Source organism: Schistocerca serialis, chromosome 5 (genome assembly GCF_023864345.2).
Source record: "Schistocerca serialis cubense isolate TAMUIC-IGC-003099 chromosome 5, iqSchSeri2.2, whole genome shotgun sequence".
Lineage (NCBI taxonomy): Eukaryota > Metazoa > Arthropoda > Insecta > Orthoptera > Acrididae > Schistocerca > Schistocerca serialis.
The window spans coordinates 642,401,858-642,420,880 of NC_064642.1; the positions used below are offsets into that span (position 1 = coordinate 642,401,858).

General features: G+C 42.5%; 1 protein-coding gene across 1 annotated transcript in view; it reads left to right on the forward strand.

The window, feature by feature from the left end:
* Window positions 1–2,399: 2,399 nt before the first annotated feature.
* The window catches only part of LOC126481317 (transcription initiation factor TFIID subunit 11-like), a 46,658-nt gene continuing 30,034 nt past the window's right edge, over window positions 2,400–19,023 (forward strand). Inside the window, exon 1 of the mRNA XM_050104978.1 lies at window positions 2,400–2,967. Coding sequence (XP_049960935.1) covers window positions 2,534–2,967 — 434 coding nt within the window. The 5' untranslated portion in view covers window positions 2,400–2,533. The remainder of the gene's footprint in view (window positions 2,968–19,023) is intronic.

Sequence of the window (19,023 nt, forward strand, 5' to 3'; positions counted from 1 at the left end):
AAATAAATAAAAGGGCATCAGCACATAGTGTCACATCAGATCGCAATGTACAAACATGCTATAGACTTAAATTTAAACTGAGAATTATAGAGCAATAAATTGATAATAATCTGTTTATAGCAGATCTAGCTAGATTTCAATCACAGTATGGCTATCATCAGTGTGGTAAGATGAAAGTCAAATTATCGTTACCGCTTGCCTGTACAAACAGTCCCTACTATACAGGGTGTTGAGCGAGGAAAGTTCAATATTTTACACAGTGGCAGTATAAGTAATTCTGAACAAAAGTTGCTATATGAACACAGGACTGCAAATGCTTCGTTAGGGAGATATGGGTATGGGAAGGAACTCAAATTCTGCAAAATTGATGTGCACTACATGAACATTATGCAATACAACCGGATCGTAACCTGACTTTCTTGAAAACAATGTTACAGAGAAGTACAATTATGTTACACATTTTTACATAATGTTTATTTACTTTACATTCAGTACATAATGTATTACAACATGCATGTTACATGTATTCAGTTGAAGAAGACATATCACGTCTTTTACAAATGGCTTTAACACTTATCATACAGATGTTGTACAGTTCACAGAACTGGTTCGAATATCCCACCATGAATGTAAAGCACTTTTGCACTCTAGCGATAACACGTTGTGTTGCTTGTTCAATTGCCTGTGGTTGGTTCCTAATCAATTCAGCACCATCCATGATGCGACGAAGCAGTTCATCTCGTCTATTTACCTCTGATTTCATCCAAACCCATAAACAGAAATCTAAAGGTGTAAGGTCAGGTGATATTGGAGGTCAGTTAATAGCACCGCCACGGCCAATCCAGCGATTAGGGTAGGTGCAGTTAGATGGTCCCTCACATTTAAGGTAACATGTGGAGGGGCACCGTCATATTGAAAGTACATTCCAGTTCGCTTAGCTAAAGAAACGTCTTCCAATAGTTCTGCAAATGAATGTTCCAAAAAATGCAGGCACCTCTCTCCCGTTAATCGCTGATTGATAATAAATAGAACTATCAAAAGCTTCCCGATCATGCCGCACCAAACATTTATGGCAAAATGGACTTAGAAATTGCTATCCACTGAATCGTGTGTATTTTCCCGTGACCATCGATGATTATTGCGTGTGTTGTTTATTCCATGTTGTGAAAAATGGGCTTCGTCAGTGAATAGTATGTATGGAAGCAAATGACTATTCTCAATTACCCAGCGACAGAATTGAAGTCGCTGGGCATTGTCGCCAACGAGGAGATTTTGGACACGCAGTATGTGAAATGGATACAGGTTTTCCGCATGTAATGTTTCTCATACATGTGTCTGTGGGATATTCATACACAGGGACATCCTTCATATGCTCGTACTGGGACTTCACTCAACACTCAGCGATAATTTCTTCCTGTTCTTGCAAAGTTGGTTGACGTCACGCTCGGACGAAAAATGTTTACTTGGAAGACAGCCTGTTGCACGCAACGTGACAAACACTTTGGTAAACACTCTGTGATCAGGTAATTGTCGAGTCGGAAAGCGCCTGTGGTATTCTTCGCTTTCAGCGGTAGCACTTCCCGCGCAGAAGCCATAAACATACACCATATCTGCATATTCCTGCCTACTGTAGACATGTGGCATTGTTATCAGCGCTTCTTTGAACACAGTTGACATCATACAGATCCGTCGCCGGTACACTACAAAATGCAGCTTACACGGCACAACTACGCAAACAAGGGTGATTGTACTACCGTACGTCACATGACCATAAAACACGGTAGGCTGCATAGCGTAAACATGGTATGTAGCCGTTCATTGTTTACAAGAAAATTACGTTACGATACAGTTGTATCGCGTACACGTTCGCGTTGTGCACGTCAGTTTTACTGAATTAAATGTTCCTTTCAATACCAATACCTCCCTAACGAAGCATTTGCGCATCTATGCTCATATATCATTTTTTTGTTCAGAATTACTTACACTATCGCTGTTTAAACTATTGACCTTTCCTCCCCAAACACCCCTCAAAGACATTCCACGTCAGTATTTCAGTTTCAGCTGAAGATGTTCCTTTTCCTTTTTTTTTTTTTTTGAAATACAGACTGAGTGTCAAATTCCTCTCTACCAACTTTTACACACTACAATAACAAAAATTCAACTACCAAATAGGAGAAATTTTTTCAGTTTATTTTCGAATTTTTCTTTGCTGCCTGTCAGACATTTTATATCACTACGTAAGTGATCAAAAATTTTAGATGCAGCATTGTGCTCCCTTTTTTGTGCTGAAGACAACGTACCTTTCGGCAGACTGTATCCTTCGCTACGTTACAAAGCCATGTTTGTTAAATTTTCGTTATGGTACCAGTGGTTCACTTGCGAGGGTTAAAATATCGCTGAGTAGTTGTTTTGACAGCTGACAATCGATTGCTGAATTGTGCTAGATTAGATACTAGACAGATGTGAAGTGTGTATTGTCCATGTGAATGGTGTTATGTGTAAACAGTAAAGTTGTTGCTGCATTTGAAAGGAAATGGAAAGTATATTTTCCAAAGACGATTCGGCAAATGAGAGTGAGCTAGAAATAAGTGAAGTGTGCACTCCAACAGCGGACGTTAAACAATCACCGTCACAGATTCTTGAAAGTACGATTGAAGCACAGGACGATATTCTGGATATCAAGCGAGAAAGTGACAGCGAAAATGTACATTCGGATTCCGATGACAACGAAGCAGAGGACGCTAATATAAACAGAGCGGCCAGTGCACTTGAAGACATTCTTAGTAATACAGGCGAGTTTAAGAAACATTCTAGTGAAAGACCTGTACAAAAGGAAGATCATCATAGCTCTGGGAGTTTCACATCCGGTATTTTGAATTCAAAAATAGACGCATCAGATAAAAACGAAAAGAAGAAGGAAGCAAAGAGCAAGAAGGAGTTAGAAGAGGAGGAACGAGAGAAAATGCAGTGTGTAACATTGTTTTTCTCTTGTTTGAACCTAACTTTCCTTTGTGTTATACCGTTATATTATTATTTGCTTGGCCAATTTTTCATAGATATCAGGCCTATTTAAACCATATTAAATTTGAGTTACAGTGAGGTTTTTTTGTGTGACTATCCAATAACTACTTTATGAAGGTACTCGTAAAAGTTGCGTATTTGGCCTCCCCCGGCCCCCCGTGTTTTTCGATGTGGCACGTACGTAAACATTATGCTTTGCTACCGGTCAATTTGTTACCACAACTAGATTTTCTGCTTTCACTTTCGTTGCCATTTCTGAACCAAATTGTCGCCTTCCAATCTAACATAGACCTCAGGGTGTGCGGGGACCTGTCTGTCATCACAAACAAGATTTAAGGTGCGTCAAATGCATAACCTTCTTCCACATATTCTCTCTTAGTTTTTATCCACTCTGGTTTAATGACTGGGAAGGGAGTGGAACCCAAAATTTTGGTTCATAAGGTAAAGCTCAATGGAGTGTAATTTTGGTTCCAGTGGAAGACACTAAGAACATACAACTCAGTCTCAATTATCGTCCTTGTTATACAATATATGGGTATCACAGATGTGTAGTGATTTTTTTTTTTTTTTTTATTCCATTTGTTGCGATTTGTCATTCCTTATGGTGGTGGTAAGCGACAAATGCTCCATGAGCAAGCGAGAGACAAGATTTGCACAATTCACACTTTATTCAAATTCAAACCATGTGCCGCAAGTGTCACTTGGAACGAGCAGCAATGCATTGCTGGTCCATGCCTCGACATGCGCGAACTGTCATCGTTCATGAATAGGGCTATAATGTAAAATGGGGTAGCCTAATAATAACCTGTTTGTAAAGAACTGCTTTAATAATTTATTGAAAATATGTAATTGTTATTGCTGGTGTGTTTGAAACACAAAATTGTAATGCATGCAATCTCACAAAACAAACTAATATTGCTTCACAAGTGGAATAAGAACTCTAATTAATCTTTAACAAGGAGGGGAATGAATGCTGTACTGTATCTTGAGACATGCCAGTTCCCAGCTAGATATTATCATTGCTTTTGCCCATTACCAGAATTGTGTAGTTTCTCTCACTATAACAGTTTTGACATGTATGTGGGTAGCCGGTCACTATTATGTTATGGAGGTTTTTTATTTATTTTTTTTTTTTTTTAAGTTCTATGGAAATGCGATTTTGGTCTCCAAAACATAGCAGAACATGCTGGACTGTTCAGCAGTGTGCTGGTTTTCTGTTGTTATTTGAAGGTACACAACAATGTTCTGTTCCTTGTGCAGCTTATCAGCAGCACACAGAACAGCTTCTACCAACTCCGTTTGTGAGGCAGAAGTGATGTAGTAACTTTATACATGCTGTGCTGTTACACTCCCTGTGAGTGTAAGGTGTACATTCCTTTAAAAATGATCGTGCCTACATTGTATTAGCTCTGTTTTGCTGTAGGTTACTGTTCATATGCTGTCAGCAGACTCCATAAACAGGACACCAGAACAACTATGACAGCCTACAGGGTTGTTAACCCTGTGGCGCATAGCGTCCACTACAGTGGACAGCTGTTAATGGTTGCATCTTTGGCATTTTCGATCAGTCCTTAGGCTGCAAATTCACACAGTTCACTACAGTGGGCACTCCCTATTGGTGTCGTGTCCGTCATGGATTTGCAGCCTCATGACTGATTGGAAACGCCAGAGAATTAAAAGTTGTCCACTGCAGTGAAATTCATGCACCAAAGGTTTAACATAAGTGGACATCTGTCTGACCAGAGGATGAAGATAAGTTGGACAGGGGTAGTTGGAGTTGCTATGAAAGAGCTGTACAAAGGTCTTGATTTTGTATCAGCTCTGAGAAAAGTATGCGGAAATGAGAGCTTTAGTGGAACAAGCAAAGTGGGAAGTCAGCAGGTTTGTGAGCATATTGAAATGACCGAAAGCTGCCAAGCAACAGTGTCTTGCCATGAGTAGTTAAAAACCTCAAAGTAGTCTTGCTGTGTGCCTCCAGAAATTAATAGAAAATCAGCATGCTGCTGGATGACTCAGTATGCTAGAAACTCTAAAAGAAGTGGCACTGAATCTAATGAAGGTTACTGCTTTCTAAAGAACTCAAATCTATAGTGGCAAGGGGTAAAGCAACTACATGTCCTTGCTTGTATCTATTTCTGATAGTACACAAAGAAGGAATGTCCCTACAACTCAAAGCAAACAATGTCAGTAACTGACATGAGTAGTGGCCAAACATGTGGCAGAAATATTTAAACATGTAGTGGGACACTGTACAAGGGAAGAAATCATTTATTTATTTATCCATATGGGGCTCATTCTACAATAGAATTGGATTTGTTACTGTAATACAATGAAAAGAAGTAGCTCAAAAATATACATACAGAGTTCACAGGTATCCTTTATGTGGAAAGAACAGGTGGTTGGCCTTGGCCTTGATAAAGGAAACATCTCGGCATTTGCCTGAAATGGTTTAGTAAAACCTAAATCAGTATGACTGCACAGAGCACACTCCACCCTCCCGGATGTGAGGTCAGGTTTTCACAAGAGCACTGTCTACTTTGGTTGGTCTATATAGTAATGTGCACTCCGTGTGCATACCGGGGGGGGAGTCATGTGGACGACTTTGCTGTTTTCTGTTCCTCCTCCAGTGTTGCAACCGTGAGCCGTCAGTTGCAGCTAACAGTGCGGCGGTTAGAGGAGTGGGCTGCAAAGACAGGTTTTCGGTTTTCTGCCGATAAGTGTGTTTGTGTTCCTTTTAATCGTTCTCGTCGTCTTTTTACTTTGCCTGCCTTGCATATGGGGGATGCTGTCCTACATTCTAGAGACGCAGTGCGGTTTCTGGGACTAATTTTTGACTCCAGGTTGTCATGGCTGCCACACCTACGTGACTTGAAAGCCAGATCCCTGAAGGCACTCAACATCCTCAAGTGCCTCAGCCACAGGTCTTGGGGCGCGGACAGGGCGCGTCTCCTTCAGTTTTATCGGGCTTTTGTGTGTTCGCGGCTGGACTATGGGTGCACAGTATATGGGTCAGCGAGGCCGTCTTATTTGCGGATCCTTGACGCTGTCCACCATGCTGGGATTCGACTGGCCACGGGTGCTTATCGGACCAGTCCCATACCAAGTCTCTGTGCTGAGGCTGGCGAACCGCCACTTACCATCCGGCGGCAGCTCCTTCTGGTGCGCCAGGCTTGTAAGTTTCTTGCGGCTCCCAGCTCGCCTGCTCACCATCTTGTTGCCCATCCACCTCTGGACCGCCTTTTTTCCCGCCGTCCCCGGGCTACGTTGCCATTTGGGATCCGTGTGCAACGTGTTCTAGAGTCGCTCGGTGTGGAGTCTGTACAACCCCAAATCCAGGGTTTTAACCACCTGCCACCCTGGTTACTGAAGAGGCCCAGAGTGATTTTAGATTTATTGCAGTACAAGAGGGGTTGCACTCCTGCCACCGTTTTTCATGCAGCATTTTCTGCTGTTTTATCTGAGCACCACGACTATGTAGCGGTTTTTACGGATGGGTCGAAACAAGGGGATTCCGTTGGCTGCTCCGTTGTTTTTCCGGATTGTGTCCTTAAGGTCCGACTGCCTCCGCCTTTCACGGTCTTTGATGCAGAATTGTCTGCGATCTTGCGGGCGCTGGAGGAGATGAGACATTCTTCCTCTCCTAAATTTCTTGTCTGTTCCGATTCCCTCAGTGCCCTTCAATCATTGCACCATTTGTATCCGGCAGTTACAGTAGTCCAGACCATCCAGGATGCCCTCCTCCGACTACAGCGACTGGGGAAGGTTGTAGCTTTCTGCTGGGTTCCGGGGCATGTTGGCATTGCTGGGAATGAAGGGGCAGATCTCGCAGCCAAGGAGGCGTGTCTCGCCCCACAAGTATCTCAGTGTGCTATCCCCTTGCACGCACTCACCTCGCTGTTGAGCTCACGGGTCATGCGTCGGTGGGAGGACGAGTGGCTGGACGTGACTGACAATAAGCTCCGTCTAGTCAAGCCCACAACGCGTGTGTGGTGTACTTCCTTTCAGCCCCATCGACGGGACGAGTTTCTCCTCACTCGGCTTCGAATAGGCCACAGCCCTATGACGCATGGCTTCCTGCTCCGGCGGGAGGACCCTCCACTGTGTGGTGCTTGCGGCGTCCAGGTCACTGTGCGCCACGTATTATTGGATTGCGTTTTATTTTCTGACCAGCGGGCCGCGGCTGCCTTGCCAGCGGACCTGCCAACTCTTTTAGGCAACACTCGGACGAATGTGGTTAAAGTTTTAAAGTTCTGTGCCATGTCGAATGTTTTTACAAAGATTTTAGGGAGGGGATTTTAACTTGTTTCCTGTGTGACAAGCTCGCCCATATTTTATGTAAGTGGCCAGACACTGACGGTTTCCTATGTCATTCTTGTCGCTATGTTATCCCTTACCTTAGGTTTTACCTTCTCAGGTCGTATTTTCCCTCTTTTCCTGCTTTGAGTGTGTTTTTCAGTTTTATTAGGTCTCTCCACATTCGTTCCTTTTACTGTGTGTCAGGGCGCTGATGACCTCGATGTTGAGCGCCCATAAACCCCAACACACACACACACATTCCAGATGTGGAAAGGGTCCTTCCGGATGCCATGAAGGGTACAGGGTGCACCCATCTGCAGGTGGTCGCTCATGTCAGCACCAATGATGTATGTCGCTATGGATCGGAGGAAATCCTCTCTGGCTTCCGGCGGCTATCTGATTTGGTGAAGACTGCCAGTCTCGCTAGTGGGATGAAAGCAGAGCTCACCATCTGCAGCATCGTCCACAGGACTGGCTGCGGACCTTTGGTACAGAGCCGAGTGGAGGGTCTGAATCAGAGGCTGAGACGGTTCTGTGACCGTGTGGGCTGCAGATTCCTCGATTTGCGCCATAGGGTGGTGGGGTTTCGGGTTCCGCTGGATAGGTCAGGAGTCCACTACATGCAGCAAGCGGCTACATGGGTAGCAGGGGTTGTGTGGCGTGGACTGGGCAGTTTTTTTGGTTAGATGGCCTCGGGCAAGTACAGAAAGGGCAGCAGCCTCAAAGGGTGCAGGGCAAAGTCAGGACATGCGGGGCCAAGCAGCAATCGGCATTGTAATTGTAAACTGTCGAAGCTGCATTGGTAAAGTACCGGAACTTCAAGTGCTGATAGAAAGCACCAAAGCTGAACTCGTTATAGGTACAGAAAGCTGGCTGAAGCCAGAGATAAATTCTGCCGAAATTTTTACAAAGGCACAGACGGTGTTTAGAAAGGATAGATTGCATGCAACCGGTGGTGGCGTGTTTGTCGCTGTTAGTAGTAGTTTATCCTGTAGTGAAGTAGAAGTGGATAGTTCCTGTGAATTATTATGGGTGGAGGTTACACTCAACAACCGAGCTAGATTAATAGTTGGCTCCTTTTACCAACCTCCCGACTCAGCAGCATTAGTGGCAGAACAACTGAGAGAAAATTTGGAATGCATTTCACATAAATTTTCTCAGCATGTTATAGTCTTAGGTGGAGATTTCAATTTACCAGATATAGACTGGGACACTCAGATGTTTAGGACGGGTGGTAGGGACAGAGCATCGAGTGACATTATACTGAGTGCACTATCCGAAAATTACCTCGAGCAATTAAACAGAGAACTGACTCGTGGAGACAACATCTTGGACCTACTGATAACAAACAGACCCGAATTTTTCGATTCTGCAAGTGCAGAACAGGGAATCAGTGATCATGAGGCTGTTGCAGCATCCTTGAATATGGAAGTTAATAGGAATATAAAAAAAAGGGAGGAAGGTTTATCTGTCTAGCAAGAGTAATAGAAGGCAGATTTCAGGCTACCTAACAGATCAAAACGAAAATTTCTGTTCCGACACTGACAATGTTGAGTGTTTATGGAAAAAGTTCAAGGCAATCATAAAATGCGTTTTAGAGAGGTACGTGCCGAGTAAAACTGTGAGGGACGGGAAAAACCCACCGTGGTTCAACAACAAAGTTAGGAAACTACTGCGAAAGCAAAGAGAGCTTCACTCCAAGTGTAAACGCAGCCAAAACCTCACAGACAAACAGAAGCTAAATGATGTCAAAGTTAGCATAAGGAGGTTATAATAGAGGGAAACATTCCACGTAGGAAATATATATCTAAAAACAAAGATGATGTGACTTACCAAATGAAAGTGCTGGCAGGTCGACAGACACACAAACAAACACAAACATACACACAAAATTCAAGCTTTCGCAACAAACTGTTGCCTCATCAGGAAAGAGGGCAAAGTAGCATAAGGAGGGCTATGCGTGAAGCGTTCAGTGAATTCGAAAGTAAAATTCTGTGAACCGACTTGACAGAAAATCCTAGGAAGTTCTGGTCTTACGTTAAATCAGTAAGTGGATTGAAACAGCATATCCAGACACTCCAGGATGATGATGGCATTGAAACAGAGGATGACATGTGTAAAGCTGAAATACTAAACACTTTTTTCCAAAGTTGTTTCACAGGGGAAGACCGCACTGCAGTTCCTTCTCTAAATCCTCGCACAAACGAGAAAATGGCTGACATCGAAATAAGTATCCAAGGAATAGAAAAGCAACTGGAATCACTCAACAGAGGAAAGTCCACTGGACCTGATGAGATACCAATTCGATTCTACACAGAGTACGCGAAAGAACTTGCCCCCTTCTAACAGCCGTGTATAGCAAGTCTCTAGAGGAACGGAAGGTTCCAAACGATTGGAAAAGAGCACAGGTAGACCCACTCTACAAGAAGGGTCGTCGAGCAGATGTGCAAAACTATAGACCTATATCTCTGACGTCGATCTGTTGTAAAATTTTAGAACATGTTTTTTGCTCGCGTATCATGTCGTTTTTGGAAACCCAGAATCTACTCTGTAGGAATCAACATGGATTCCGGAAACAGCGATCGTGTGAGATCCAACTCGCTTAATTTGTTCATGAGACCCAGAAAATATTAGATACAGGTTCCCAGGTAGATGCTATTTTCCTTGACTTCCGGAAGGCGTTCGATACAGTTCCGCACTGTCGTCTGATAAACAAAGTAAGAGCCTACAGAATATCAGACCAGCTGTGTGGCTGGATTGAAGAGTTTTTAGCAAACAGAACACAGCATGTTGTTATCAATGGAGAGACATCTACAGATGTTAAAGTAACCTCTGGCGTGCCACAGGGGAGTGTTGTGGGACCATTGCTTTTCACGATAAATATAAATGACGTAGTAGATAGTGTCGGAAGTTCCATGCGGCTTTTTGCGGATGATGCTGTAGTATACAGAGAAGTTGTAGCATTAGAAAATTGTAGCAAAATGCAGGAGGATATGCAGCGGATAGGCACTTGGTGCAGGGAGTGGCAACTGACTCTTAACATAGACAAATGTAATGTATTGCGAATACACAGAAAGAAGGATCCTTTATTGTATGATTATATGATAGCGGAACAAACACTGGTAGCAGTTACTTCTGTAAAATATGTGGGAGTATGCGTGCGGAACGATTTGAAGTGGAATGATCATATAAAATTAATTGTTGGTAAGGCGGGTACCAGGTTGAGATTCATTGGGAGAGTCCTTAGAAAATGTAGTCCATCAACAAAGGAGGCTTACAAAACACTCGTTCGACCTATACTTGGGTATTGCTCATCGGTGTGGGATCCGTACCAGATCGGGTTGACGGAGGAGATAGAGAAGATCCAAAGAAGAGCGGCGCATTTCGTTACAAGGCTATTTGGTAACCGTGATAGCGTTACGGAGATGTTTAGCAAACTCAAGTGGCACTCTCTGCAAGAGAGGCGCTGTGCATTGCGGTGTAGCTTGCTCGCCAGGTTTCAAGAGGGTGTGTTTCTGGATGAGGTATCGAATATATTGCTTCCCCCTACTTATACTTCCCGAGGAGATCACGAGTGTAAAATTAGAGAGATTCGAGTGCACACGGAGGCTTTCAGGCAGTCGTTCTTCCCGCGAACCATACGCGACTGGAACAGAAAAGGGAGGTAGTAACAGTGGCACATAAAGTGCCCTCCACCACACACCGTAGGGTGGCTTGCGGAGTATAAATTTAGATGTAGGTGTATTATAATTTCTAATCTTCAGACATTTAATGTGTTGTGCACTCAGACTGCCATGTTTATGAGTTCATATGACAAATCAGTGATGTTTCCATGATGTCGTGGATCTTGTGCTGTCATTGGTTGACATGAACAATTGCCATGGAAGTGTACAGACCGTATTTATCATATTTACAATTGTGTGTTACAAAAATATGTACTTTAAGTGATATAGTGCACACAGCCATTCATCTGCATTGTACATTGCTATGTTAAAATTGAGTGTCTATCCTTGTCTGGATTTACAATGTTTTTCTTCTTGATTCATGTTTACTTCTAATATGGGTGCGCCAAGTTTCTTCACTTTCATTGTAACCACATGTTCCAAAATTTTACCTAATAAATTACACACTTTATTCATATTGTGTTGTTTCTGAACATGTGGTATGCTGCTGTTGTTCGCAAGAAAGTAAAACTCAAACTCATGACTAATGCACTGACAAAAAGAAACTTGCAAACAACGAAAGTCACCCACAGTCAGCAGGCAAAGAAACTTAAGTAATGGGACTTATTTCGCACACTATTGCTGTAATCATTCATGAAACTCTCGCTAGGTAATGGTACTTATGTTATTGTAATCTAGGGCACTCTGGTGAAAAATTTGCAAACTTATTCCAGCAGTGAATATAATAGGCAGCTACAAAAAAAAAAATAAAAAAAAAAAAAAAAAAAAAAATGTCGATTACAGCTCATCAGCGCATAATAGAGATATGCAGAGACAGGGATTCTATAGTGAATTTTCAGCAACTCTGTTGATGCCCTTTTGATGTAAGCAGTGGAACGTGAAAAATTGTATGCCGGTTGGTAGGACACCCTTAGGCTGAAATGCCAGATTCTTGTGGTGCCCATAAGAGCTGTACTTTTGAGGAAGCCACACCCCCAAAACCTCTGCTACAGGACGACTGATAGCTGAAATCTATTATTTACAAGTCAATAACAGTCACTGCGTGCAACAGCCTCTGAATGGAGAGCAACCTGAGTGTCATAAATGTTTTTTTAAATTTATGAACACAACTATGATATCTTTCTCAAATTCCATTTGTTTTCTGTAACCTGTCTGGCCAGAAAATATGGCATCTTTAGGCCAAATGATCTTCCTTATTTTTGGTTCTACCATATTCATGATTTTCTGTAAAATTATTTTTTCATAAAACTTCATACAGCAGCATAATAATGGTATTCCTCTGTGTTTCTGTTAAATAGGTAAAATAATTGTCTTTGTAAAATCATCAGAAATTTTTACTTATGTCCACACTATCCTCATTATTCTATAGAGCCACTGAATTCTGATAGGCGATGCCGCTTTGCTTATTTTTACTGTGATGTTGGCTCTTCAGTTATGCCATTTTCCATTTCTAATACAACTTTCTCTGCATCCAACATCTGCAGATCTTCTTTTTCTATGTACTCTTTGGTGTTATTAGTTTTGCCTTCCTCTATCTCATCGTGTATGTTTGTTTCATCCTGTCCTTAATTCAGTAGTATTCTTTCCATGCTTCCAAACCTACTTCTTCCTTCCGCACAGGTTTTCCTTCGTTGTTGATGAATTTTGAAGTATTTTCTTATCGTGTCTCCCTGTTTCCTAATATGTAGTGTAATACGTTCTTGTCATGCTTAGAATTCTCTTCTATTGTGAACATTTTCGCAAGCCATCTTCTTAGCAGGTGCTGTAGTTTTCCTTGCTGCTCTGCTTAGTTGTTTTCTGTATTATGTTCCATTCTGTTTTTGGATTTTCGAGAGACTGCTTGTGCAATTCTTTCATTCCACCTGGAGTTTCTTTGTGACTGACTTTCTTGTATTACAACTGCTTTTAGGTGGGTCGTTCCATGTCAGGTGACCTAGAGCACCCAGCTCGATCCTTTTCAGTTTTGATCAAATTTACACAGTCTGTACCTGAGGGACCTGCTTGAACTTCTGCAAAGTTTCAGGTTCACCTGTAACTTGGTTGAGCTTCTAGAGCCATTTTTGTGAAGACCACTTTTTCAGAGACCGAGAAGTCATGAAGAAATCATCAAGTTTGGCGTGCCACTGTTCCTAATCTAAAAGACTAGCCCCCTTGCTTCTTAGTGTAGTTGTACAACTTATTGTGTTCAACACATAAATGATGCAAGTAAAGTTCAGAAAGCTATACTTTTTGCTTTATCTCAGTTCAAAGAGGGCAACAGGTCAGCCAGGACAAATTTGCTCCATATTTTAGCAAGGCATAAGTAGAGAGGCAAGGGCGCTATGGACCTGGCCTTTTGCCAAACTACTGTCTGTCTGGCTGTTAAATATTTCACAGTTTAAGACCTAGCTTGTGTGTTTCATTACTGTGCTACCATCCTGTAAATTTGCTAAAAAAGTGAATGAATCATATTATACTTACGTTCAAAGTTGTATCTCAAACTGGACGTCTATCATGTTACATTCATACTGGTAAATAGAGCATATTTCATTCTATTAGAAATACTTATTTCTGTTGTGGTGCCGCTTTGGGTAAGGTGCAAAAATTTCGCCTAAGCAATTAGCATTTTTTTGTAATCTGAGAAAAATCCTTGTGTTGGTCCAGGTAGCTATGCCACTACCTCTCTCAGTGACTGTAACCCTATCGCCGAGTGGCCATGCCCAACAGCCAGGCGCGGTCAGCCGATGGTGGGTTTCTTTACTACAGGTTCCCACTCCATCAAGTAAGCAATTCTTGCTGTTCTAATGGAAGTTTCTTTACAGCTTTCAGTCCTTTTAAGGCACAGTATGTCATTAGATGGCATTGGGAATCAGCATTACTACAACTGCGTGCATTGACTTGATAATGTTTCTCCATTTTACCAAAAACTTGAAAAGCTTCAGACACTAACATCAAATTGTCAAGTCCTACGAGGTGTGATTGGAAAGTTTTAAGAATGGATCTGCTACTGGTTACAGGTTTGGCGGGTAGGTACACGGAGGGTAGGGAGTGAGTCATTGCCTTGCCCTTGAACGCCCTCCGACAGGAAACTGCGTTTCCATTGTTCAGTTCGTTATGGCAGCTGGTTGAGTGCAGGTCTGTTAGGGCATGTTGCTGGCTTCTGTTTGCGCGAAAATGGAAGTAAAAACGGAGCAACGAGTTTGTGTCAAATTTTGTTTTAAAACCAAGAAATCAGCTTTTGAGACTTATGAACTATTAAAGACAGCTTTTGGAGATATTTGTATGAGCCAGTCAAATGGTGTTGTGTGTTTCAGCAGATTTAAAAATGGCCGTGAATCATTTGAAGGTGAACCACGGTCCGGCTGTCCTACCTCAAAAATGAATGAAAATGTTGTGAAAGTTCACGACTTAGCCACACTCTGATCGTAGACTTACAGTTAGGGAGATGGCTGATGAACTTAATTTAAGTTTGTATGCAGTTCAGTCAATTTTAACTAAAGATCTGCTCATGCTTTGAGTGTCCGCAAAATTCATTCCAAAAGTGTTGTCAAGTGACCAAAGACAATACTGACTTTAAGTGTGCCGAAAACTGATTAATCGGACTAAAAATGTCCCAGTGTAATTACAGGTGACGAATTGTGGGTATATGAATATGATCCTGAAACCGAAGTGCAATCTCTGCAGTGGAAGACTCCACATTCAGCACAACCAAAAGAAGCATGGCAAAGTCGGTTGAAGGTGAAGACAGTGTTGGTGATTTTTTTCGATTCTACCAGTATTGTGCATCATGAATTACCCCTGGAGGATAGACAATTAACCAGGAATACTACAAATGTGTCCTTGAGCGTTTGTGCGAAAAGGTGCTGAAGAAAAGGCCTGCATTGTGGAAAGACAGAGTTGGGTGGTACACCATAACAATGCTCCAGCTCATCGTGCGTTCTCCATTGTTGAATTTTTGACCAAATTCTAATCTTATCATCACAATCCCTATGTGAGCAATACATTGTGGTCTTAGTATATTCCCAGAGTACTCATTATAAGCTGCTTCTTAAAGCTTCATTAATAAATTTTTCTAGCACAATGTACATCTGTCTTCAAGAGTCTTCCAGTTCAGTTCCTTCAGTATCTCTGTGACTCTCTCCCATGGGTTGGAAGTCATTTGTAAGCAATGTCCATTATATTCATATCCTTATATAGTGTTTTGCCCAAGTATTTGCACGAGTTGGATGATGCCAGCAGTGACTCATTGATATTACAATTAGGCCTATAGGTTACTAAGTTTTGTGTGCAGACAAATGGATCGTCCGATGATACAAATTCGACAGAATGATTCAAAAATTTATTTTGAAATCCTACTTTCTGTAAGCTCTTGTATGACGTAAATCCGTCAGTTGTCACTTTCTTGCCTGACAATATAAAGTGCTTTGTCAGAAAGACTAAAGCTTTCCTCCCCCTTGAATAAATTCAAACTATGGAACACTTGCGAGATTCTCTTTCAGGGTCACCAAATACCTAAATATGTTAAACTTCATTTTTCAATGGTCACCCTTTCTGGCATTTTCCAGTAGCTATATGCAATTTGTCTGTTCTGACACCTTGTTTTGTCCACTGATTAGAACACACTCGTTAAAGATTCATATGATGTAACTAACTTCTCAGCAGGTGCCATAGTAGTTGCACACAGTGTTCGTTGATAGTTGTTTTTCAGGCTCTTTCCTTGTAGCTTATAGCCTCTTACCCAACAATAAACTAAAATTATGCCCTTCTCAGTGGATAAATTGGAACTGTCAAACCATGCATTCTCCCTTATAGATGATCCCTTGTGACTCTGGATGCAGTACAGTTGCATAGGGAAATCAGTATACACGCCTTTCTCATGAAGTGTCATGGAGATGAGTCCATGACATTCTACACAATTCCTGCTATCCTCATTTGGAAACAATCCAAAGTCCCAACAAAATTTCAAATAAATTTCTGTGTTACATAACCGAGAAATTAGATTTCATTTTGTAACACTATTGGCACTTGAAAGTGCAACACTTTCACTCATCACTATTAACAACTGAAAATGATAAACTATGTTTCCCTGGCACTGCACAAAACATTAACAATAATTCACCACACCGGAATTGTGCGATCAGCATCGAGTCGCAAGTCCAACATACATTGTTTGGGTTTGTGCCATGCCAAAAGTGCTCAAGATGTTTAGGTAGTTATTACTAGTGTTTCTCTCAACATCTATATTAATATGCATGTCTCCCCTTATTGCTTTGTTAGTTTTGGGGGGCTGTGACACTTACCAGGACTTCAGTTAATTTGTTGAAGAAAGTATTGACGTTACCAGTAAGTGAGCGATATACCCATTGAATGATTAACTTTCTGTGAATGTCTTAGCTTTGTACATTCAGTAGCTGCCAATGTAAAATGTTTATTTACATTATTTGTGATCAGATCTTCTAGTTTTAAAATGTGTTCCACCTCTGATGTAAACCATGATCCTCCACCCTTAAAGGTTGTGCTGTAGTGGCTTGAACATTCATATAACACAAATGCTATGTGCTATATTTCATTAATTCTACATATATGCTGTGTATTGCATATCAGTGTACTGTTCAAAGACTGAAATCCTGCTTCAAGCCAATGTATTTACTATACAGTTTGTTCTCCACCCCACCCGCTCTCACTATCTGATCACCTTTGATAAAATCCTCACACAGAGTTTTTAAACCGTCAATCACTTTGTTCAGACTAGTACTCGGTTTGAAAATCCTGGCCGGCCGATGGGGCCGAGCGGTTCTAGGCACTTCAGTCTGGAACCGCACGACCGCTACGGTAGTGAAAGTTCTAGGGGGCTGATGACCTCAGATGTTGAGTCCCATAGTGCTCAGAGCCATTTTTTTTTTAAATCCAGGCTAACTTCTCCTGTGATGGAGAGCTTGCACCTCTGCTGCGACTGTGGTGCTCTCTTTTTTCCAACATTTGTGATTTTCCTTTCCTACTTACTCACAGGCAGAGTCTTTTATGCACATTTCCTATTCCTACACCATCTTGAGGCTCCTCTCCACTCAATTCTGACTGCTGGAACCTGTTGCTGGTGGACACAACAGAGCAGTCAGTTTCTGTCCAGCTCTGCCAGCCTTCCTACCAACTTCAGGTTTTGAAAACCCCTTACCTCCCCCATCCCACCACCATTGCCTTCCTTCATCCTCATTAGCTTCCTCCAAGCTTGATCTAATTTGTGTTTGAAAAGCACAAGCTTTCCTTTCTTGCTCCTGATCTGTTCCTGCTAAATATTTTGCAGTTCCAAGAGAGGGCCTTGGTCGCCTCCCCAGAGATCTCCCCCGTGCACTCCTCTCCCCCTGCTCCTAGTGAAACCACTTGCTTCAGCCCCACAAAACTTATCACTACTTACTTTCCAACTGCAGTTCACACAGCTTCCACCCGTGGTCAAATAAAATATGTATAGCAAAGGAGAAACTTTAAATATGTGAAACTAAAAATATGTTGAGAGTTGTATTATGTTTATTTTGTTATAAAAAGATTCTAACCTCCAATAATAGGTTGAACAATGGAAAGTCCAACAATTATGCAAAGGCTAGATTGCTACTTACTGTAAAGATGACAAATTGAGTTGCAGACAGGCACAGTGAAAAGACAGTTACACATTAAGCTTTTGACCAAAGTCTTCCTCAGAAAAGGAAGTAAAACACATGCATTTACCCAAGCAGGCACTCCTCACACGCACTTGACCATTATCTCTGGCTGCTCTGGCCTGATTACAACTGTTAGGTTGAACGAAAGCTGCAATTGGGATTGGGGCAGGGAAGGGGGAGGGACTGCACCGGTACTAGAAGGCAGCAGGACAAGGCTTCCAGGGCAATGTGGGAGGTTATGGGGTGAGGGAGGGGGGTAGGAAGAGGAGCGCACAGGAGAAAAGCCTGAAAGTGTGTTGGCAGAGTGTTGCACACAATGAGGGTGAGGTTAGTGGACAGAGGGAGTGGGAACCATTGGGTGGAGGCTGTGGGGCCGTAGGTTGAGTGTGGGATAATTTTGGGAGAGGAGAATGTGTCGTTAGGGTAGCTCTCATCTTCGCAATTCAGAAAATCTGGTGGTGGAGAGGAGTAGCCAGATGGCCTGGGTTATGAAGCAGCCATGAAAATTGAGCATGTTTTATTCAGCTGCATGCTATGTCATAGGTTTATAGATGATATCTTAATGATCTAGACTCGGGGCCAAGACACCGTATCCTCATTCCTTCACAACCTCAACTACTTCTTTCCCATCTGATTCACCCGGTCCTCCTCAACACAGTGTGCCATCTCCCTGGACACTGACCTTCTCCTCTCTGATGGCTGTATCCACAGTTCTCTCCACATTAAACCCATCAATCACCATGAACCTGCATTTTGACAACTGCCATCCCTTCCACACAAAAAAACCCTGCCCATACAGCCTGGTTACTGGGAACAGCATATCTGCAGTGATAAGAACCTCTTTACCCTGTATGCTGAAGGTATCACAAAGGCCTTCACAGACAGGCAGTATCACCCAAAGCTAGTCCACCAACAGATTTCCCGTGCCATATTCCCATACCCTCCTATCCTCCCACCATCCCTCAAGAACCAGCTATGAAGGGGTGCCCTCTTCATCACCCAGTACCACCCCAGAATGGAATAGCTACACCACGTCCTTCGTCAGGACTTTGATTTTCTATCACCAGGTGCTGAAATGAGGGACATCTTTCCCACTCCTTCTAAAGTGGTGGTCCATCACCAACTCAACCTCCACAACGCCCTAGTCTATCCAACCATCACTGAGCCACTCCCAATCCCAGTCCCTTGCCACAGGAATTAAATCCATGTGGAAGACCCAGTGCAAACCTGTCCAATCCACCCATCTACCACTTCCTATTGTGGTCCTGTCACAGGCTTATCACACCCCTTCAGAGGCTGATCCACCTGCAAAAGCAGTCATGTGATATACCAGCTCTACTGCAATCATTGCATAGCTTTTTATTTTGGTGTGACTATCAACCAGCTGGCCA